Source organism: Triticum aestivum, chromosome 2D, assembly GCF_018294505.1.
Source record: "Triticum aestivum cultivar Chinese Spring chromosome 2D, IWGSC CS RefSeq v2.1, whole genome shotgun sequence".
NCBI classification, from domain to species: Eukaryota; Viridiplantae; Streptophyta; class Magnoliopsida; order Poales; family Poaceae; genus Triticum; species Triticum aestivum.
Window position 1 is genome coordinate 59663596 of NC_057799.1, and position 23499 is coordinate 59687094.

The 23499-nt window shown below is 47.1% G+C and overlaps 2 protein-coding genes across 2 annotated transcripts; one reads left to right on the top strand and one right to left on the bottom strand.

The window, feature by feature from the left end:
- Positions 1-2820: 2820 nt before the first annotated feature.
- Positions 2821-4889, bottom strand: LOC123048705 (uncharacterized). Its single transcript, XM_044471748.1, has one exon. The coding sequence runs from the start codon at positions 4628-4630 to the stop codon at positions 3800-3802; it is 831 nt and encodes a 276-aa protein (XP_044327683.1). The 5' UTR covers positions 4631-4889; the 3' UTR covers positions 2821-3799.
- A 15515-nt stretch (positions 4890-20404) lies between these two features.
- LOC123051557 (actin-related protein 2/3 complex subunit 5A) lies at positions 20405-23140 on the top strand. Its single transcript, XM_044474465.1, has 5 exons — positions 20405-20556; positions 21226-21372; positions 21447-21519; positions 21615-21715; positions 22685-23140. Exons 2-5 carry the CDS (start codon positions 21275-21277, stop codon positions 22818-22820), a joined length of 408 nt encoding a protein of 135 aa, XP_044330400.1. The 5' UTR covers positions 20405-20556; positions 21226-21274; the 3' UTR covers positions 22821-23140.
- The last annotated feature ends 359 nt before the right edge of the window (positions 23141-23499 follow it).

The following is a 23499-nucleotide window of genomic DNA, read 5'->3' on the forward strand; positions in this document are numbered from 1 at the left end:
ACATGAAGTGTGCCTTGCCATGAGTTGGTCAAGGGGTACAATAGGGATCCGGGAATGGATCACATGACAGCGGTCGAACTTATCCTTAGTATCTAGTGGACTAAGGAATTTTCTCGATTATGGAGGTGAAAAGGAGTTCGTCGTAAAGGGTTACGTCGATGCGAACTTTGACACTAATCCGGATGACTCTGAGTAGTAAACCGGATTCGTATAGTAGAGCAGTTATTTGAAATGGCTCCAAGTAGCGCGTGGTAGCATCCACAAGATGACATAGATATTCGTAAAGCACACACGGATCTGAAAGGTTCAGACCCGTTGACTAATAACCTCTCTCACAAGCATAACATGATCAAACCAGAACTCATTGAGTGTTCATCACATAGTGATGTGAACTAGATTGTTGACTCTAGTAAACTCTTTGGATGATGGTCACATGGTGATGTGACCTGTGTGTGTTAATCACATGGTGATGTGAACTAGATTATTGACTCTAGTGCAAGTGGGAGACTGTTGGAAATATGCCTAGAGGCAATAATAAATTGGTTATTATTATATTTCCTTGTTCATGATAATCGTTCATTATCCATGCTAAAATTGTATTGATAGGAAACTCAGATACATGTGTGGATACATAGACAACAGCATGTCCCTAGTAAGCCTCTAGTTGACTAGCTCGTTGATCAATAGATGGTTACGGTTTCCTGACCATGGACATTGGATGTCGTTGATAACGGGATCACATCATTAGGAGAATGATGTGATGGACAAGACCCAATCCTAAGCCTAGCACAAGATCATGTAGTTCGTTTGCTAAGAGCTTTTCTAATGTCAAGTATCAGTTCCTTAGACCATGAGATTGTGCAACTCCCGGATACCGTAGGAATGCTTTGGGTATACCAAACGTCACAACGTAACTGGATGGCTATAAAGGTGCACTACAGGTATCTCCGAAAGTGTCTGTTGGGTTGGCACGAATCGAGACTGGAATTTGTCACTCCGTGTAAACGGAGAGGTATCTCTGGGCCCACTCGGTAGGACATCATCATAATGTGCATAATGTGACCAAGGAGTTGATCATGGGATGATGTGTTACGGAATGAGTAAAGAGACTTGCCGGTAACGAGATTGAACAAGGTATCGGGATACCGACGATCGAATCTCGGGCAAGTAACATACCGATTGACAAAGGGAATTGTATACGGGATTGATTGAATCCCCGACATCGTGGTTCATCCGATGAGATCATCGTGGAACATGTGGGAGCCAACATGGGTATCCAGATCCCACTGTTGGTTATTGGCCGGAGAACGTCTCGGTCATGTCTGCATGGTTCCCGAACCCGTAGGGTCTACACACTTAAGGTTCGATGACGCTAGGGTTATAGGGAATAGATATACGTGGTTACCCAATGTTGTTTGGAGTCCCGGATGAGATCCCGGACGTCACGAGGAGTTCCGGAATGGTCCGGAGGTAAAGATTTATATATGGGAAGTCCTGTTTTGGTCACCGGAAAAGTTTCGGGTGCTATCGGGAACGTACCGGGACCACCGGGAGGGTCCCGGGGGTCCACCAGGTGGGTCCACTGGCCCCAGAGGGCTGCGTGGGCCAAGTGTGGGAAGGGACCAGCCCCTAGGTGGGCTGGTGCGCCTCCCACAAGGGGCCCAAGGCGCAGGGAAGGGGGGAAGGGGGAAACCCTAGGCTCAGATGGGCCTAAGGCCCACCTAGTGGTGCGCCCCCCTATCTCCCCCCTTGGCCGCCCCTCCAAGTCCCATCTAGGGATGGCCGCACCCCTTGGGGGGAACCCTAGATGGGGGCGCAACCCCTCCCCCTCCCCTATATATAGTGGGGGTTTTGGGGCTGCCATAGACATGAGAACATCTCTCTCTTTGGCGCAGCCCTACCCCTCTCCCTCCTCGTCTCCCGCAGTGCTTGGCGAAGCCCTGCTGGAGTGCCACGCTCCTCCATCACCACCACGCCGTCGTGCTGCTGCTGGACGGAGTCTTCCCCAACCTCTCCCTCTCTCCTTGCTGGATCAAGGCGTGGGAGACGTCACCGGGTTGCACGTGTGTTGAACGCGGAGGCGCCGTGGTTCGGCGCTTAGATCGGAATCAACCGCGATCTGAATCGCTACGAGTACGACTCCTTCATCCGCATTCTTGCAACGCTTCCGCATCGCGATCTACAAGGGTATGTAGATGCACTCCCCTTCCCCTCGTTGCTAGATTACTCCATAGATTGATCTTGGTGATGCGTAGAAAATTTTGAATTTCTGCTACGTTCCTCAACAACAACACCGTCATGAATGAAGGGTGAATTTTATGAAATGGATATTTTTTTATGTATGGGGTCAATCCTATATTCTACTATATAACTAAATATGTGACTCACACTAACACATTTCTCTCAACATGGAGCCTTTTATAAATGCGAAAAGACCCACTTCAACATGCAACCATGCATGGAGAGATGTTTTTCACTATATGATGCTACTTGTTTTCTATAAATATTTTAGAATTATGTAATAAATAATATGGATTTTACTTTCGGTCTCATAATATTAGCCAAACACTCATGTTCCATATAACCAAATCTCATTGAATTATATTGCAACCAATTCCCGCAGCAATATGCGGGGTACCATTTAATAAATTGTAAAAGGTGAGACAATCTCCTTTTTTATTTCACCCTAGCCGCCAGAGGCAGCCAACAAGTGGAACTACCAGGTGCCCTAGACATTGGCGTCATCGAGTTTCCTCACCTCCATCATCTGCTCATGTCGTGCCGAGAAAAGGGGACTTTGGTACCTTGTTGTGTGTGTCTTAAGTAGTTTATATATCTTGGTTAGGTCTTTGGTTATCCATGGCTTCGGCTCCAACAGTGGGGAATAAGCTTCCTTTGGATCTTCCATCAAAGATGTAGTTATCCCGGGTACCGATATTTGATTTGATAGGTGGTGTTTGCGCCGTCTCAGGTCCGAAGAGCGAGCAACTCGTGTTTCTTCGTGTTGGCGTCAAGGCAATGATCCTCATCTTCCGGCTCTTTTCAATAGTGGTGTTGTGGGCAGCTAGTGGCGTCGACATCGGAAGACTAACCCTTGGGGATCAATGTGATGTTCCCTCGGATGTTTTTGCGGCTGCGCCTAGATTGTGGCCTCTTTTTGCTTCGTTTGGGTGCATATCGCTCTCCAGAGGTTCATGCCCAGCTGTACCTTAGCTGTACCTTATATTTTTAGTGGAATTTTCTTGTCTTTCCGGGATGCCTTGTATTGATCAAATTATTGTACGGAGATAACAAATCCCACGTTCTTTTTATCTTCTTTTCTTTTTTCCTCGAAAAAAAAAGATGGAAAGAACGGTCGGACGCACGCTAGGAAAGGTACTATCAGTAATAACTTACCCGAATTTTTGTACATGTGCATGCCGTGTCACACCGTATATGCGTAGATGCTTCCACAGCTACCTAGTCCGTACTCCACTTAGCATCAACGGAGCAGCAACAAGAAGAAAAATCCGAGATGGTGTTCTTCCAGCATGAACAAATTCTGACGCAGGTAGGCCTACTCGGCTACTCCTATCTGTAAAGACAGCAGACAGCACACGATCGATGAGAACGGCTTGAACCAGAGCAGAGCACCCCGTGACGCGCGTGCGCTCGTCGATCCTCCGGCTTTGCAGAATCGCAGCAGCGAGCAACCATCGATCGAGCAAGCCGCGGCCATGGGGATTCGCCCCAAGAAACTTTCACAGACCACCGCCATTTTCGTACTACTGTACACGGGCACACGTGGTGTGTAGCTGGCTTAGCCAGCCAGCCCGTGCGACGGCGGCGGCCTGTGCTTGGCGGTGCTGGTGGGCGCGTCGTCGAGCCAGGCAAGCCGGAAGGCGGCGACGATGGCGCGGTGGTGCTCGGAGGCGTTGAGGGCGAGGTAGCACGCGAGCAGCTCCTCGAGGCCCCGCGGCGAGGCGCGGACGTCGTCGTTGGCCGCGATCATCTCCGCCATGCTCGCCAGGAAGTCCTCCTCCGGGTCCGCCGACTCCTTCACCACCACCAGGCTCTCCTGCAGCCAGCGCCGCCGCCTCGCTTGTCGCCTCCGCGGCCCGGTGGTCGCCATCGCCGGGGGCTGCGCGTCCGCCGGCCTTCTCCCCATCCGCCCGCCGCTCGCCTTCACGTAGAGCCGCGGCCGCCGCCGCGCCCTGGCCGTCGGTGACGCGCCGCCGCTCCCCGAGGCCTCCTCCTCCTCCCCGTCCGCCTTTCTGCCGGCCGGTTTGGTGAGGATGGGCCGCAGCTTGAGCTCCGGCATCGCCCTGAGCCCGTCGAACCGGTCGGCCGCGGCCCGCGCCACGGTGACCACGTCGAAGATGATGTCGCTCGGCTGCGGGCTGCGCGGGAACTGCGTGTCCCGGCGCTTGGGCGGAATCGGAATCCCCTTGACAGCTCCACGCTCGCCGCTGGGGACGTAGTAGGACGCCCTGTTCGGGGTGCACGGAGGCGGCACCGGCACCTCCCGCGACGACGCCGACGACGGCGGCGGGGTCACCACCGCCGGAGCACGATCGCCCCTTGCGATCTCGCCGGCGTCGCCTCCTCGCTTGCGCCGCAGCCTGTAGAACCAGGAGGCCGGCGGTGGCATCGTCGTGGCACGAGAGGGCGTCAGGCTTGAGGTCTCACGCTAGCTAGCTCTCCACTCTGGCTTTGTGTTGCACTCGCTGTGCTGTACAGTGGGGAGGCTGGGGGAGAATGTGGAGTGAGCTGCCGAGCGTGCACTTTTTATGGCGCGAAGGCTCGCCGCGGGTGGCGGTCGACAGACACAAAGCCGCGGTGGAAAAGCGCGAGCGGCGTCACATAACAATCTGGCATCTGTTCCGGCGGGGAGCCCGTCCGATTAGGATATCCCGAAAACGCTTGCACCTCATGCTAAATCTATTTCTTTTCTCCTTACATTGTTCATTTTAAATGCGTAGCTCACTGTCTTGCGTGGCACAGATTGCGTAGTAACATCTGCTGTAAACTGTGTGGCAAACAAACACTGTCAACTTGTGTCAAGTGCGCAATTATTTTACAGTAGCACGAACCGACGGACCCGGACTAATTGAGCACGGAACATGGTCCACAAAGGTCAAAACGTCTGATTTGAATTCGACAGACATGTGTAGGCCGGGGACTGATCGAAGACCGGGGAGAGACGAGGCGAGGCCGGCCGGACCACGCTGCCACCTCCCCAGCTTTTTACCATAGGCCTGCAACGGCTACTGATTATTGTCTGTACCCAGCATTTTTGCACATGAGTTTCTTCACAGCAGGAGATAAGCGAGTGGTTAGTAGGTAGGAGTGTGAACCAAGTTACTACGTAGTTCTTGAGGCAGGGGCAGCCATGATTCGGTGCCTGCAGGGGACATGAGCGCTTCCAAAAGTCCAGGCTCTGGTCCACCACGCATCAGTGTGCGGCTTCGCTTTGCTTTGGTTTGCCCCGGCCCTCGTGTGGGCCGGGGGCAATTAGTTAGCCTTGTTAGAGATCGCACAGCTAGCTTAGCTAGTGCTGCAGCCAGTCATCTGCTACTGCTAGAATTCTAGATGCTCCGCGCAGTTGCACCTGCAGCTTCGCTCCATCGCGTGCATCGTGGCATGGGGGAACCAGTGCGCTTTTCTCTTCCTTGCTGTGGTCAGTGTACTACTGATGAAGATATTCAGAAGTGTGCTGCACTTCAAACAGACAAGTTCAGGGCACAAATGTCCTAGACGGATGACGGTTAAATCTAATTAAATCAGTGGTCGATCGCCACGCGGGAGCATGCAGACGAATCATTCAGTAGTATCTATGATCGCGCTCATGATTTCGCGGCGCGGTTTGCCGCCGATCTCCTCCTCGCTGGATTCCTCCTGCCAGTGGTTGCGGGGACACTAGCTACGAGAGGGATCACCCTCGCGCGTCGCGACTACTCCCTCCGTTTCAAGATACATGACTCAACTTTATACTAACTATAGTACAAAGTTGGGTCATCTATTTTGGAAGGAGGGAGTAGATCACTAGACGGCCGCAGTACAGTCCAGTCCCAGTCCCTGTCCAGTCCACCGGTGCTATCTAGCTAGCTGCTGGTACCAAGTGAAGTTTAGCATGCCAAAACTGCCACTGTAATCGCGGATTTGCGGTGGCCGAGCCAGCAACCACCGGTCTACTACCTGCGTAGCCCAACTCATGGAACGGGGAAGAAGTCAGTGGACATGAAACAGCACCCTGAAGCTCTGTCCGAGTGCACAGTGCAGGTGAGGTCGGCAGGTGGAGTTAAGATGGCGGCGTCTCCTCCGTTAGGTAGGTACGAGCGATCACCAATCACAGCTGAAGAGAATTTTAGAAACGAGAGGGAATTTTGTGAGGGCCGCGGCATGATTGTGGCTTTGCAAATCCTACTCGAACGCCATCATTGCGATGATCACGATCGCAGACGGCGGGTTTATATGCGCGCGCGCAGGCGGAGGTTTCAGTCATGGCGATCGATCATTGTGGTTGTTAAGGGATTGACACGTTTGTGGGCCGGCGTTTTACTTCCAATCATGCAGCAAGTCTAATACTCCTATATAGTATACTCCTATATAGTATACTTACAACACAGGCTTGATTGCTGACGCAATACGCACGAAGATACTACATGTATCTAGTAGCATGTGCATCTCTTGTCGGTTGCAACGTTCGGACGCGCCTCAAGGGTGGTTGTTAAGGGATTGATACGTAGTACATACATGCATAGAACCGCTAAGGAATTATTTGTACTACATTTTGTAGGAATCATGCGAATCAAAGAGGTCCTTTTTTTTTTGAAGGGAACAATTGCTATTCCATTACAGAGACATCAGGCCGGCTCGGCCCTGGATCGGGGCGCTCCTCCGATCTGGCGGCCGGTGAGCCGGGGTTCGCCGGATCCGCCCGGATCTGGCCGGCGTGGCCCTGCCTCGTCCTGCCCGGCTTGGGTCGCGGTGTGGTGCTCCCTGGTGGCGGCGGTATGGGTCTTTCTCCATGGTTCGACGGGATGTGTGCGGTGGGTGGATGCCGGGGCAGCGGCCTCGGGTGGTGTGGATGGCGTTGCCTCTGCGGGCGACGGCCGTGGGTGCTGGTGGTCCGCGACTTCGGCCGCGCGGGCGGCGAGGTCTCGGTGGACGTCTACTACAGTGGGTCGGGGTGCCCCGTCACTCGGCGTGCCTGCTTCGATGAAGTCGAACGCCTTCTTCAGCTGCGTGCGCTCCTCTGGCCAGGTCTTTGGCCGAGTGGATGGGATGGGGGCGGGACCGGGGGAAACCCTTGGCCGTCGGCGGAGGCCACGACAATGGCGACGCCTTTGCTGGGCGTCGGTTCCCTTCTTGGAGGCCTTGTCGAGGTCCTCTCCCATCTTTCACTGTGCTCTTCTTTTGGGCGAAAGCTCTAGTTCCCCTTGTGGGCGATGGCGTCGTACCCTCGTCGTGCTCCTTCTTGAAGGCGTCGCCTCGGGTTCCCGGAATCACGGTGGGCGCTTTGCGGTGCGTGTGAGGTGTTTGGCGGCGGCAATGTGTGCAACGTTTCATCTATTCTACCGCCGGTCTTCATCTTGTGGTAGCGCTCCTTCGGCTTGGAGATGGACTGGCATAGGTGGTGGTCGTCATTTGGCGTCATGGTGGCGTCGATGGCGGAGGAACCTGCCAAGGTTGGTACCTCAATCTGCTCTAAAGATGGACAAGTGGAAGATGGTGGCGACGACACATGTGAGTGCGTCGGACTGGATTGTGCCCCGGACCCGGTATGTGGCTCGGTCGGGGCTTCCAGTTTTAGATGTTAGGCTTAGGTGAGAGGCCTGGGTATATGGCCCAGCTTGCACCCCTTCTTCATATGGATAGGAGTAGCGGCATATGTTGCCAAGATGGCGGATTCAGGCATATTATTGTACTACTTTGTAAGGTCCTCGAGAATAATCAATAAAATGGCCGCATGCATCTCCCCGATGCAGAGGCCGGGGGTCATCCTCCTTTTCTAAAAAAAAATTACAGAGACCTGCTGGTTAAATCCCCAGCTACAGAGTTCATTACAAGTTCAGGAAACTGGCCTAACCAGATTTCATACATGCCATCTCCTAAGCTAGCTCCATGTGCTGCTAAGACATGCGCTGCATTGTTACAAGACCTAGGGCATACATAAAGTTTTACATTCTCAAAAGCGACCCTCAGTTGAAATTTTATCTCTTGGAACAAGGCTCCGAGTGGCGCTGGGTCATAGTCCTCACTTGAAATTGCTTGCTTCAGCACTGTGGAATCCATTTCGAAGATGACTTGGTTGAAACCCATCTTGGCTGTTGCATTGAGCGCATTTAGTAGTGCTAGTGCTTCAGCATGAAGGGCATCCGAGACGTGTTCCAGGTTTCCTGCACCTGCAGCTAAAAGTAAACCATACTCATCTCTTACCACTAGTAGAAAAAGGGTAATTTGTTCCGGTTCATAAGGGCCTTTAGTCCCGGTTCTGGAACCGGGACTAAAGGGTCATTACTAAAGCCTCCCCTTTAGTCCCGGTTCTTACACGAACCGGGACTAAAGGCCGTTCACGTGGCCGCTGTCTGGAGCTCCACCTTTAGTCCCGGTTGGTAACACCAACCGATACTAAAGGTATTTTTATAAAAAAAAATTGATTTTTTTTTTAAAATTCGATTTTCAAATTTCTAAATTATTTTCTAATTTACTCTCTAATCATCCCTCATCACTGCTTAATTTAACCTCTAATCTCTAATCACCCATCATCATTCATCTAACTTCCCGGCCGGTCACCCATCCTCTGACTACTCCAGCCTGAGCACGCTTAACTTTCAGGTTCTATTCCCCCTCGTTTCCAAGTCTGCACTTCTTGTTTACCTAATAATAGAAAGATGTCAATCCTATTAACCCTCAGGAGTTTAGCTTGAGCATGAAGTCACATGTTTCACTGTTTGAGTTTGAAACTATTATTCTAAAAAACAATAATTATTTAGTAACACTAATATTTCTTCAATAAGTAGTTTGACCATAGTTTGACCACAGTTTGACCAGATTGGACCAAAATTCAAAAATATGAAATAATTATTTAGTAACACTAATATTCTTGAATAATTATGTAGTAACACTAATATTTCTTGAATAAGTAGTTTGACCAGATTTGACCACAGTTTGACCAGATTTGACCAAAATTCTAAAAAACTGTAATAATTATTTAGTAATACTAATATTATTGAATAATTATTTAGTAATACTAGTACTTCTTGAATAAGTAGTTTGACCAAAGTTTGACCTGATTTAACCACAATTCAAAAAAAAAATTGAAATTTGAGCATAACTTTTTTTCCTTTTAGAATTTGAGGATTCTAAAAATTTGCAAACAGGTCGTAGGCTGTCAAAATCGGATGCGGATTTTTATGCTGAACATTTTGATATATTATACTTTTTTTCTGACATCGTATGCAAAAGTTATAGCCGTTTTACATTTTCCCTACACTTTTTGCAAAACATGTCCAAATTTAAGTTTTTAAATTTTCCTAACTAGTACATGTAGTAACATAACTACATCTGGAAGGATTTTAATTTTTGAAATTTTTATCATTTTCTTTAGCTTTTTACAAAACTGAAAAGTCGACCGGGGGGGGGGGGGGGTAGAGCTTGAAAATGGGACCTTTAGTACCGGTTCGTGCCATGAACCGGTACTAATGTCTCAAACCCCATTAGTACCGGTTGGTAGCTCGAACCGGGACTAAAGGTCTAACCTTTAGTACCGGTTGGTGCCACGAACCGGTACTAATGGGCATCGCAACCTTTAGTCCTGGTTCGTGGCACCAACCGGGACTAAAGTGTTGGGGAACGTAGTAATTTCAAAAAAATTCCTACGCACACGCAAGATCATGGTGATGCATAGCAACGAGAGGGGAGAATGTTGTCCACGTACCCTCGTAGACCGACAGGGGAAGCGTTATCACAACGCGATTGATGTAGTCGTACGTCTTCACGATCCGACCGATCATGTACCGAACGCACGGCACCTCCGAGTTCTACACACGTTCAGCTCGATGACGTCCCTCGAACTCCGATCCAGCCGAGTGTTGAGGGAGAGTTTCGTCAGCACGACGGCGTGGTGACGATGATGATGTTCCACCGACGCAGGGCTTCGCTTAAGCTCCGCAACGGTATTATCGAGGTGTAATATGGTGGAGGGGGGCACCGCACACGGCTAAGAGATCTCAAGGATCAATTGTTGTGTCTCTGGGGTGCCCCCCTGCCCCCGTATATAAAGGAGCAAGGGAGGAGGAGGCCGGCCCTAGGAGGGGGCGCACCAAGTGTGGAGTCCTACTAGGACTCCCTAGTCCTAGTAGGATTCCACCTCCCATATGGAATAGGAAAAGAGGAAGGGAAAAAGAGAAGGAAGGAAGGGGGCGCCCCCCTTCCCTAGTCCAATTCGGACCAAACCAAGGGGAGGGGTGCGGTCACCCTTGAGGCCCTTTTCCTTCTTTCCCGTATGGCCCAATAAGGCCCAATACGTATTCCCGTAACTCTCCGGTACTCCGAAAAATACCCGAATCACTCGGAACCTTTCGGAAGTCCGAATATAGTCGTCCAATATATCGATCTTTACGTCTCGGCCATTTCGAGACTCCTCGTCATGTCCCCGATCTCATCCGGGACTCCGAACTCCTTCGGTACATCAAAACTCAATAAAACTGTCATCGTAACGTTAAGCGTGCGGACCCTACGGGTTCGAGAACTATGTAGACATGACCGAGACACCTCTCCGGTCAATAACCAATAGCGGGACCTGGATGCCCATATTGGCTCCCACATATTCTACGAAGATCTTTATCGGTCAGACCGCATAACAACATACGTTGTTCCCTTTGTCACCGGTATGTTACTTGCCCGAGATTAGATCGTTGGTATCTCGATACCTAGTTCAATCTCGTTACTGGCAAGTCTCTTTACTCGTTCCGTAATACATCATCCCGCAACTAACTCATTAGTCACAATGCTTGCAAGGCTTATAGTGATGTGCATTACCGAGTGGGCCCAGAGATACCTCTCCGACAATCGGAGTGACAAATCCTAATCTCGAAATACGCCAACCCAACAAGTACCTTTGGAGACACCTGTAGAGCACCTTTATAATCACCCATTTACGTTGTGACGTTTGGTAGCACACAAAGTGTTCCTCCGGTAAACGGGAGTTGCATAATCTCATAGTCATAGGAACATGTATAAGTCATGAAGAAAGCAATAGCAACATACTAAACGATCGGGTGCTAAGCTAACGGAATGGGTCAAGTCAATCACGTCATTCTCCTAATGAGGTGATCCCGTTAATCAAATGACAACTCATGTCTATGGCTAGGAAACATAACCATCTTTGATTAACGAGCTAGTCAAGTAGAGGCATACTAGTGACACTCTGTTTGTCTATGTATTCACACATGTATTATGTTTTCGGTTAATACAATTCTAGCATGAATAATAAACATTTATCATGATATAAGGAAATATATGATACTTTATTATTGCCTCTAGGGCATATTTCCTTCATAAAGGTCCCATTTGAACCGGGACTAATGCCTGTACGGTGCCCTAGCCGCTCGAACCGGGACTAATGCTCACATTAGTTTCGGTTCGTAATGCAACCGGGATTAATGCTCTTTTCTGGCCGAACCAAAGCCCTGTTTTCTACTAGTGTACAGTAAACCCCCATCCTCCAGCATGCGTTCCTTTGTGAAATGCACCATCAGTATTTACTTTCAAAAACTCACCTGGTGGAGGAGTCCACTTTTGGATGTTTGTTTGCTTTGGGATCATCCTCCGCTGCTTCAGGCTCCTGTATTCATAAGTATGGTAATTAATAGAAGATACTATGTCATCTAGGCATTTGATTTTCTCTCCAGCATTGGCTTTGTTTCTTTGATGCCAAACTAACCAAAGTAAGATACACACTTTCATACATTCCTCCTCATTCAGCCGAAACACTTCTTCCAATAGACACAGAGGATTTGTGCACAACAACAAATTCAGCCTGATAGGTTCCATTTGGGATAAACCCCAAATCTTTTTCACAAATTTGCATTTCAGGAAGCAATGCCCTCCATCCTCATCAAATCTAAAGCAAGCTGGGCATCGTGTATCCACTTCCAAACCCCTCCGCTTTAGTTTCATTCTTAAGGGTAAACTATAAGTTGCTAGACGCCATAAGAAGTGGAGTATCTTACCTGGCAGGGGGAGGGCCCAAAGTTTTCCCCAGTTGAAATTTGTACCTTCATTATTACTCCATGTACTAGATGCCTGTCCCCGAGACGATTCTTGTTCTGCACAGTCCAAAGCCACCTTATAAGCTGATTTCACCGAAAATAACCCTTTCTTGTCATAATGCCAAGCGATGAAATCACTAGTGTGCTCCTCGATTGGAATTTGTAGGATTATCTCAGCATCTTCAGTGTTGAAGGTTTGCCGCACCAACTGCTTGTCCCAAGTGTTTGTGGCTGGATCAATGAGTTCTACAACTCTTGTGACCAGGTGTCTTCCTCTCACAGAGGTAACTCTTCTAGTACTGCCTGTTGGTATCCACGGATCTGACCAGATCTTTATGCTTCTACCATCGCCCACTTGCCAAATCAATCCCTTTTTCAAAAGCTCAACTCCTTTTAGGATGCTACGCCATGTGTACGACATTCCATTCTTCGGCTTCGCTTTGATTATACTACTCTTTGGATGGTATTTTGCTGCAAGTACTCTTGCACACAAGGAGGAAGGAGATTGGAGGAGGCGCCATGCTTGTCTTGCCAACATTGCCATGTTGAAATGATGTAGATCCCTGAAACCCAGACCTCCCACTCTCTTTGGTTTAGATAGTTTCTCCCAGCTTGTCCAATGTATCTTGTTAACTCTGCCCATTTGGCTCCACCAATATTTGCAGATCATGGAACTGAGATCCTCACATAATGCTTTAGTTATATCGAAGCAGGACATTGTGTACACTGGTATAGCCTGAGCTGCCGCTTTAATAAGTACCTCCTTTCCAGACTTCGAAAGTAATTTTTCCTTCCACCCCTGAATTTTATTCCATATCTTCTCCTTTATATAAATGAAAGTTCTTTTTTTTGCCCTCCCTACATAAGCCGGCATTCCCAAATATCTTCCTTTGAGACCTTCAGATAGTATATGCATAGTGTCCATCACCTCTTTCTTATGATTTTGATCTGTATTCTTACTGAAAAGGATAGCTGATTTATCTTTATTAATAACTTGCCCTGAACAAGCTTCATATTTATGTAGTATGGAGCTCACAGCTCTAGCATTGCTCGCATTAGCTTCAAAAAATAGTAGTGAATCGTCTGCGAATAGGAGGTGACTCACACTTGGTGCTTCTCTGCAGAGTTTAATACCACACAAGATGCCCTTCCTCTCAGCTTCGTATAGCATAGATGAGAAACCCTCTGCACACAGGAGGAACAAGTAGGGTGAGAGAGGGTCTTCCTGTCGCAACCCTCTCTGGGGTATGATTAACTCTGTCAAGTCCTTGTTCACCTTGACCTGGTACCTCACTGTTGTAACACACTTCATCACCAAATTTACCCAGCCAATGGCAAACCCCAGTCTAAGCATCATTTCTTTCAAAAAAGTCCATTTCACACGATCGTAGGCTTTACTCATGTCTAGTTTCAGCGCTGCATAGCCTACCTTGCCTCTTCTTCTTCTCTGCAAAAAATGTGTTAGTTCATATGCTAAGAGGATATTATCTGAAATTATGCGGCCCGGAACAAATGCACTTTGGTTAGGAGATATAATATCAGGAAGAATATATTTCAGTCTATTTGAGATTACTTTAGAAATCACCTTATAGATGACATTGCAAAGACTGATGGGCCTTAAGTCCTTCATGCTTTGTGGGTTGGGACACTTTGGAATTAGAACCACTGTGGTATCATTCCACCCCTCCGGCATTTGACTGCCTTTGAGGGTATTTAGAACTTCAGTTGTTACCCTGTCTCCCACAATATGCCAAAATCTTTTGTAGAAAATTGCAGGCATTCCGTCAGGCCCTGGTGCTTTGAGGTCTCCAATGCTCCATACTACTGCCTTTACTTCCCCTTCAGTATACTCTGCACATAGTCTCTCATTCATTTGCTCAGAAACTATATGCCTCACTTCTTGTAGGACTTCTTTACTGTTTGGCCCAACCGTGGAAGTGAAGAGGTAAAAAAAAATAACTTGCTACATGTTCTTTTAAGCAGTTCTCACCCTCTATCCACTTGCCATCTTCCCTTCTAAGTCCCTTTATAGTATTCTTCCTTTTCCTTTCTGAGGCAAAAGCGTGAAAAAGGATGTGTTTTTGTCCCCTGCTTGTAACCACCTAACATGAGCTCTTTGCTTCCAAAAAGTGTCTTGTTGCTGCTCCAGCCTAGCAAGCTTCTCCCGTAAGAAGTGTTCTCTAGACACTATAGTCTGGTCAACTGGGGCCCTTCTGACTTTCTCCAGTTCTACTTTGATTGCTTTAATTCTTTTCTCCAAGTTACCTAGAACATTAGAGTCCCAGTCCTAAAGATCTCTCCCTACTTTCATTAATCTCTTTGATAGATCATACTCCCCTTGGAGGGGAGCAGCAGACCAAGCATTACTTATAATCTCTTCACAACCTTCCTCCTGTAACCACTTCGCTTCGAATCTGAACCCCTTGGATCATGTAGGAAAATTCGCGGCAGGGTTTAAAAACTCGGGGGGCAAAGTGCAATTTATTTTTCTCTATCTAGCCCCCCTCCCCCCAATCCGTATTTCATGTTCAAAAGATTCTAAAATATATTAGCACATTCATAACACATCAATGTATATTATCACAAAAATTCAAAATATAGCTTAGAAAATCAAAACGACAAATTCGACACTGAATATGACATAACAATAGTTGGGCTTTACATTTGGCCATTATCATATTTATGTCAAATTTGTTGTTTTTGTATCTCAAACAAATTTTTAAATTTGGATATGAAATTTTGTGACAACATACTCCTATATGCGAGAGGCTGAATTGCTAACGCAATACATACAAAGATACATGAAACTAGTAGCGGGTGTATCTCTTGTCGATTACAACGTTTGGATGCTCTTCAAGGGTGGTTGTCAAGGGATTGACACGTAGTACATGTATAGAATTGCTAAGGAACCGCGAACTTGGTTAGGAGGACAGTGGTATCCCCAGCCCATCAGGTTTCAAATCCTGATGCTCGCAAACAATATTATGCGCAAAATTGCACAGAGGAAGCATATTTCGTATCAAATTTTACGTCTAGCATGCCATTGAACGTTATCTTTTGGTGGACAACGACCGGTGCTAAGTAGACAAACTAGCTCCATTTGGTTCAATGATTAATGAGAGTCACATTAACACATCAGCCCGATATGTTCTAGCGGAAGCTCCATATCTTAGGATCGTATGCCGACATGGTGAGTGCTAATCATCACTTTCACAGGAACTTTACCAGGGAACTCAAAGCCCCTTTTAAGATCAAAATGTTTTCTGTATCGATATAGATGGGTGACTTGACTAATGACAACTCGGCTAAGCACAATTGGAATGTAGTAAAAAAATGATGTTATTTTGCTGTGGAGGGAACAATATAGCATTTATTTATCCCTTGCCCCTTTGAGTGTATCTTGTGACAAATTATGTTTGTAGTGTTTAATCTGCAATGCGATTGAGAATTGGTTGTGAGGGGGTAGTAGACAACTTTAGGCTCAAATACTGGGTAGGGGTGTGCCTTTATGTTGGGCAACTTGAAATGTCATCATGATACTAAATTTAACCCCCAAAAAAGAGTTTTCAGTTTCTTATAGCTTATTCGTATGTCTACCCACTCGATTTGTAAGTGGGCGCTCACTTTAGCAATTGGAGGCGCGGGAGTCTCTTAGATGTACGCACTTGGAGATGGTTGTTCAAGCTATGGCAATAGAAATAATCGAGCACAAGTGCAACTATAATCTACATTGCTTTGGCTCCGAACTTGGCCTTTTATTTCCTTTTTGAGAAGCGATAGTATGAAATAATGATGGCTGCATGCAGAAGACGAAGTGCATCCTCTTTCTCATGGAAATGTGGGTTTGCATTTATCCCCTCTCACCCCCATGACACGTGTGAAACAATCCGACAGTTCTTTACGTCAGTGCAACAATTCCCAAACCACACAACTGCTTTTTGTGTGGTTTGGTTATTCCACTATGTACTTGCTAAATGTCCAAAAAAATTGGAAGTTTCACATTAGAAAAGCATCTCTTCTTACCTCATTTAGATGTGGTTTGACCACTTTGCATCCTATTTCACATTTTTTCTACCAAATTTGACCGTTGATTGGTGGAGCCACTTTTCGAGCCCATCAAAATAGGATGCAAAGTGACCAAACCACTTCTAAATGGGGACTTAGCAAAAATATGTCATATTTGATTCAGAGCATCCTTGACTCGTAGGTTTCTAAAAACAAAGTAACAGTAAAAACGTGGGATTGAAATGGTATGTCCATTCAAATTCCAAAGGATTTTGGTTTGTTTGATTGTGTCATGTTGTCATAGAAAGAACAAAAGATTCTATTCAAGAGGCTTGGGTGAATGTTAATTTCATATAAATGTAGTCCCCCCCTTTTTTTGTTAAAGTTTTTGATCTATTCACCAATCATCAAGGCAGTACAAAGGACACATGAAGTAAAAGAAACTACATCCAGGTCCATACACCACCTTGCAATGGCCGAGGGCACGCCGCCGTCTTCGCCTCTCCCTCACCGGAGTCGGACAGACCTTATTGTAGTAGACATTCGAGAAGTCGTTGTACTAAGGTCCCACACGATCAACACATTAGAAGAACAACGATCGCCAATGAATAGAAGCATACATCAAAAGGACCAACATGTATACTTACAAACATAGACGAACGAGAAATGAATCCAAGTGGATTCATCGAAGATAAACACTGATCGATTTCCGCGAGATCCGTCGAAGACACATCTCCAAACATCCTCCAACAACGCTAGAGGCGCCGCCGAGACGGGGGCTATGCGAGAAGAACCTTACTCCAACTTCAGAGAGCTGCCGGCCTGCCCACAAACAGAGAATAGTTTGACAAAATAAGTATTTTATAGAAGTCAATCCTATACTATTCAAACAAACAATTCCATTTTTTAAGCAAAATTCGTAAGGAAATCCTTTAAATCAAAATCAAATAGGCCCAGTCTTTTGCGCGCCCGCCGTTGACGTCCACATCGCGCGCATGGATGGAAGATCGATCTGGAAAGGACAGGAAGAATGTTTGGCATCCGCGTGTTCCCGACGGGGACCGGTCGGCCCGCGAGGCGTGCGCCCGTCCGCGGCCCGGCAGTTCGGTGCCGGACCACGCCCGCGGCTTTAAAGCTGCCATCCTTTTCGCGCCCGGCAACGGCACGGTTGGAGCCGCCGGGACGCAACTCGACCGGAGACGATCGCGCGCGCGAGACAGGCGCGGCGGCGCGGACGCATGCACATGCGTGCGTGCGTCGGCGCGGCGCGTGGTCGGCCGCAGCGAGATCCACGGGCTGCTGCACGCACGCACGCACGCACGCGGGATCCATGGCTTTTTTTCTCGTCGCCGACGGGATTCGGCCAGGGGCTTCCATTTGTTCCTGTGTTTGTTTGAATGCCAGCTCGGGTACGTATACGTCGGCGTGAACCCACGGCTGAAGACGTGCCGTGCGTACTTGATGAGGTGGATGCATGCATGGCCCGGTTGCCATCCCGTTGGTTCGATTCGTCTACGCGGAATGGCATCGTCGCATCGCACGCGTCGACGATCTATCATCGGTCGCGCCATGATGCGAGACTGCGGATGCGTTACAGGCTTGCAGTGGTACCGCAGCGCCGACCCTTCGATTTCTAGAGCAAAAGAGGGACGGAGCAATTAGTGCCTGCCACCGCTGCTGCTGCTCGCCGATGATGTATTTTACGCGATGCGGTACCGTGATCCGTGAATTCGTTGGCAACGTTGCGCCGGAATGGTTCGTTTACTTTGAGATCCATCTCGATGTCGTCGGATCTCTCTGAACTCCAAACCGTGTAATTATAATTTGCAGTTTTACTACACCCCAAACCTGACAAAGCAACATGCCTGCCCCGAGTGGTACCATGTCACATACTCACATCAAAGGTGGTTTTGCATCACACCAAAGCTTATTTGCCGTCTAAGGGCAACTCCAATGCTTACCAAGAAGAAGAAAAAGAGTGAAGTGCATCCTAGGTCCTCCGACTATTTCGAAGGTGTCATGTAGGTCCTCAAACTATGATAAATGTCATCTAGGTCCTCGAAAATCCTTAAAATGCAATAAGTGTGTGTATATATATATGTGACACTTCTAAAATAGATCAAGGACCTATGTGACACCTTTGAAATAGTTTGAGAACCAGGATGACACACATAATGCACTTTGAGGACCTAGATGACAATTTTCATAGTTCAAGGATCTACGTGACACCTCTGAGATAGTTTCATGACCTATGATGCACTTCATTCAAGAAAAAAACACCTAATGTCCGCGGACACGTTCGGACATGTTTACTAAGAGCGGATAGGGGAGCGACCATCCAACCCAGTGCACCAAACATCCATTCCTGTTCACACTGATCTTTCACAAAAATGGGCGAAATTCATGTAAACATGATGATATTTTCAACTAAAAAGGGTAAAATTTAACAAAGTTCAACTAAACCAAATGATATTTGAATTAAAACAAAACTAAGCGAGGAACCGAACAATGACCTTGTAGTCATGGCATTCGAGGCCGCTGACACCTCCATCGTCATTGACGTCGTTTTAGCTGCCTATTGGTCGTGACAGCCTTGATCCACCACGTCTGGCTGGCGATGATGATCGGGCGGGACACTGGCCCGCACCGCCCGCCTTGCCCTTGCGGCCTTGCCGGCGAGGCGCTGAGCCTAGCACTCAGACTCAGCCAACCATGCTTAGTAGAGCTGGCCGCTGACACGACGCCTACGATGGGCAGACGTCCGTGCGACGGTTTTGGACCAATCCTCGGCTAGGCAAACGCGAGGTCCGTGTCAGCAGGACCCCGTCTGACCTCGCAAACACACCAATAAAAGTGTTTGAAATAAACGTTCGCAAATTTAATTTAAAATATCTTTATAATTTTGCAAAAATGTTCGCGATTCAATAAAAATACATTCGTAAATCAAAAAATATTCATGAATTTTAAAAAATATTTGTAGATTCTAAATATAATATAAATAGAAAATACACACCACATACTGGTTCATGGAAGGTTCCAGAATATTTAGAAAAACGATGAGAAAGTCATAGAACCACTGAGTGTGCTGGTCCATTACCACGCAGAGAGGTTCATGTTGTACACTATCCCCGGGCCTACATGGGCCCGCACTCCCTCTAGGTCCATGCCGAATGGCCCACCCGCGGCCCATGCCAGAAATTCTTTTTACTCCCTTTCTAATACAACTAGACAGTTGCCCGTGTGTTGCAACGGGAGTATGAAAATTCTACTTCCTCTGTCCCAGAATATAAGAATGTTTTTGACACTATGCTAGTGTTAAAAACGTTTTTATATTTTGGAACGGAGGGAGTAGTAGATTAGCTGTGACTGCACGCCTATTATTACATTGATGTGCTAAAATCTTACTAGCAATTTTTTGTATGCAGTCGCCATGGTTTACCTGTCATTTTATTGTTAAGCACTTACTCCGTATTTGATAATCCCAAATATAAGTCTTTCTATAGATTCTAACAAGTGACTACATAGGGAGCAAAATGAGTGAATCTACACTTTAAAATATGTCTACATACATCCGTATGGTGTAGTCTATTTAAAATGCCTAAAAAGACTTATATTTAGGAACGGAGTGAGTATTTGATAATAATTTAATGACTTTCCAATTAATAAACATGAGACAAATGATTCTATTTTAGGGAGAAAATCAGAGACGGGAGGAAAAATAAAAAAGGAGAAGAAAAGAGTGAAACATATATAAGGAAGGTTGGACGAAAAAGCGGTGAAATAGAAACCATGTATTCTATTTAAATAGTAGAGATTAGAATTAGAGCAACCCCATAAAAGCACAATCAGAGCAATTTCTCAAAAAGAATAATACAATTAGAGGACCTCAATTATTATGTTGAGGGCGAAATGTATCTCTCCCCTCTTATCCACCTGCAGTTTCAAATCTGCTCTTTCGTGGCACATAGCCTCGCTACACATGCACTAGGTCTTTATGTAGGGCATCATTTTTTGCCTTGCAACCTTCGGACCTTAATTGTATCCCTATGAACATTATGCTTGATTAATAAAGTAATCATATTTAGAGTAAAAAAGAATCTTAATTATTTTCCGAGAGATACTAATTTTATTTTTATTTTTTTGGGAACTAAAACTTAAAAAAAAAAACTCTAACATTCGGTGGAAAAGGAAAATCTCTAACAGCTTGCTCCGAGCCATCATCCCTCGCGCCACAACCCGGAAGCGTTGGAGACCGAGGAAGGCGCCCCTCTCCCCTCTGCGAGCCGCCGCCGAGGTACGTCGCCCTTTTCCCGGAGAAAAAGCGAGAAACGGCCGGGGACGAGTGGATCCAGTCGCCAGGGGTCGAGCTGAGCCAGATCCGGCCGCCGCACGTGCCCGCGCTTCGGATCCAGCCGCCTGGGCGACGGCTCGGCGAGGCAGCGGCGGTCGGCGGTGATGAGAGGGGATGGCGGGGGCGGGGCGACGCGGCGCGTTCAGGGGGTATAGGCGCTGGGCGGCGCGGTCGGCTCCCATGGCGAGCGTTGGTTCGGTGAGGTCCGGTCGGCCCCGATGGTCCCGGAGTAAGGAGGAGGATTTTTGTATGCCCTTGTGTGATGAATTTAGGATCTGAGCAGCGGCTCGAGCGGTAGACTTGATTTCAGATGGCTTCTTGCTAGCCTTCATCTTTGAAAGAAACTAGTGATTTCTTGTTTGTTTTACTGCTTGTGAAAGAAACTAGTTGTTGTTGTTGTTGTTCAGAAGTTCATCTTTACGCGATTTTCATGTTGTTTCCTCTCCATCTTTGTGGACGTGAATTTTGATTTGTGCAGTGCCACCAGCCACAGTGTGCTGCGCTAACTGTACTTTGCACTTTGCTGTTGAGCTAAAATAGAATAGGCAAAATTCCATTCTTGACAAACACCGATAATATAACACTCACACACAAGTCGACTCCTACCTACAGGTCCAATCAGAAAACCCAACACTGCCTCGCCCTCCTGGTGGCCGGCGAGATGTCTTCGGCGGCGTACCTCGATACGGACGAGAACCTGGAGGCCCTCATCAGCCGCATCGAGCAGAAGTCCCGCAAGATCGAGACCCTCCTCAAGCAGTAAGCCCCCTATCGCTCTCTCTCCCCTCCCGATTCCTCTGCTGCTTCCTGATTATAATGTGCGGCACGGGCAGGTCGAAGCCGGTGGAGGCCCTGAAGACGGCGCTCGAGGGGTCGCCCCTCAAGACCCGTGACGAGCGATGCAAGGTTCGGTTTTCTGTGGGCAGTCCTTCCTTGTCCCATGTCTTGTATGGAATGTCTTAAAACTAAATAAATATATTGGTATCTTCATCTTGTCGCAGTCGGCAAACTGGATCGTGGTGCACCGCGCAATGATGGCGATCAGGGACATCGATGGCATGTTCAACTCACTGGATACCGAGTACTATGACATCCTCATGAAGTGAGACTCATCCCCTTTTCTTTCCTAATTCCCTTTCTTGCTGCCAAGATCCAACTACTGTAGTTGAACCAGATTAAAGCTGTGAGCCACAGTATAGGTCTGTTGTTTGGAATTGGGTGGTGTTGATCATTAGTTCCTAGTTCAGCCACCAAGTAAGCAGTAACAGCACAACATTTTACTTGTTTAGTCTTCCTGGACTTTGTCACAGTATTGCCGCAGCCATTTCCTCGCATATTCTTTTCACGACTTCTGTTTTTTCATGTGCCATTTGTGTTTTGCATTCCAAAATGTGTCACTGAAACATAGAGTTTTTCTGTTTCATGACTGTTAGATGAAGTTAGTGTCGAACTGTCGATTACTGCCACAAGTATTAGCTCACTTAGCATTTCATGACAACCATACCACACAGACCATTGATAGCTCATGCAATAAATGAAACTACATTTGTCTGGGTGCAAATCCATGATGAGCACGGTGGTTCAGTGCTTGGACGAGATGTTGGCCATTATGTTTTCAAATGTGTGGTGCATGACGGAAAATGTCTGAATCGTTGTTGGATGCGTTGTAGAGTTTACTTGGAGTGTATTTGCACAGTTCAAATAGATGTAGAAGCAATGGAGCAAAATATAGGTAATCAGTTTTAGGTACGATTTTGAAGAAGATCAAAAAAGGATTCTCTGAATCTTCTCTCTAAAACAGATTTTAGGCAATCAATTCTGTTGACTGTTTTCACCTCAGTGTGCAAGCTGAACCATCATTGTTTGTACATGATACTGGTATATATAGTCTTTCGCTTGAATTTCTCATGTCTGGTAGAATTTGTGGCACCATTCTCAGGTTTGTGTAGTTCAACTACTTGGCAATATAATATTTTTCCTCAAAGGTTTCGCTTTATTTAAGCATCTCTAATATTGTTGCCCATTCAATCTGCATATACTGTCTGTAAACATCTGTTGCAATCCAATGCAGGTACCTGTACAGAGGTCTGTCCACTGGTGACCGGCCGACGTGCGACCAGTGCCTCAAAATCCATGAGAAACTGACGGAGAGAGCAGGCTTAGGATGCATACTGCGGTCACTCGCCGACACCGTAAACACCGTGTGAGCCTCCTTCGTCTTCATCAAGGGTCTATGCTGTGAAGATCCTGTCAGGTCGAATTAGTTGTATGGACTTTATAAATATGCAGAAGATGTTTGTTGACCTCTTCTCTTCGCTGTTTGGCAGCTTCGTAGCTGGATAGAGCATTGTTGCTTATTTGCAGCTAGTTTGGTTAGTTGCATCTTGATTACACGATTGGAATTTTAGATCCTTCTTTCTGGCATGTAACTCGATCAGCCCAACTCAAGGCTGATTAAATCAGTGGTCACAGTGAGCCAATGAGCGAGCGTGCAGAAGAATCATCCAGTATATGTGTGTAGTACCTATGATCGCGTTCATGATTCTGCTGCGCGTTTTGCCAGACGACCAATCGCGGGATTCATTCATGCGACGAGATTATCTCCCGTGACTCGACGGGCGCGGGTAAACCGTCACTTGAAGCTGGCCCAAGTGTCAGAAAAATCATGGTAGCAACTAAGCACTACTTATAATCTACCTATGGAAATTGATCTAGAAAAAATCTACCTATGGAAATCGAGTTACTGTCTTGAGGACGATGATCATCATGTTGCTATGGAGAATATGGAGCTTGCGAAATGATATAGTACATGGAAAGGAGATCCCGCCTATGCAAGTGTCCCGGCTGTACCTTGCCAGTTATCTGTCATCATTTGATCAAGCGAAT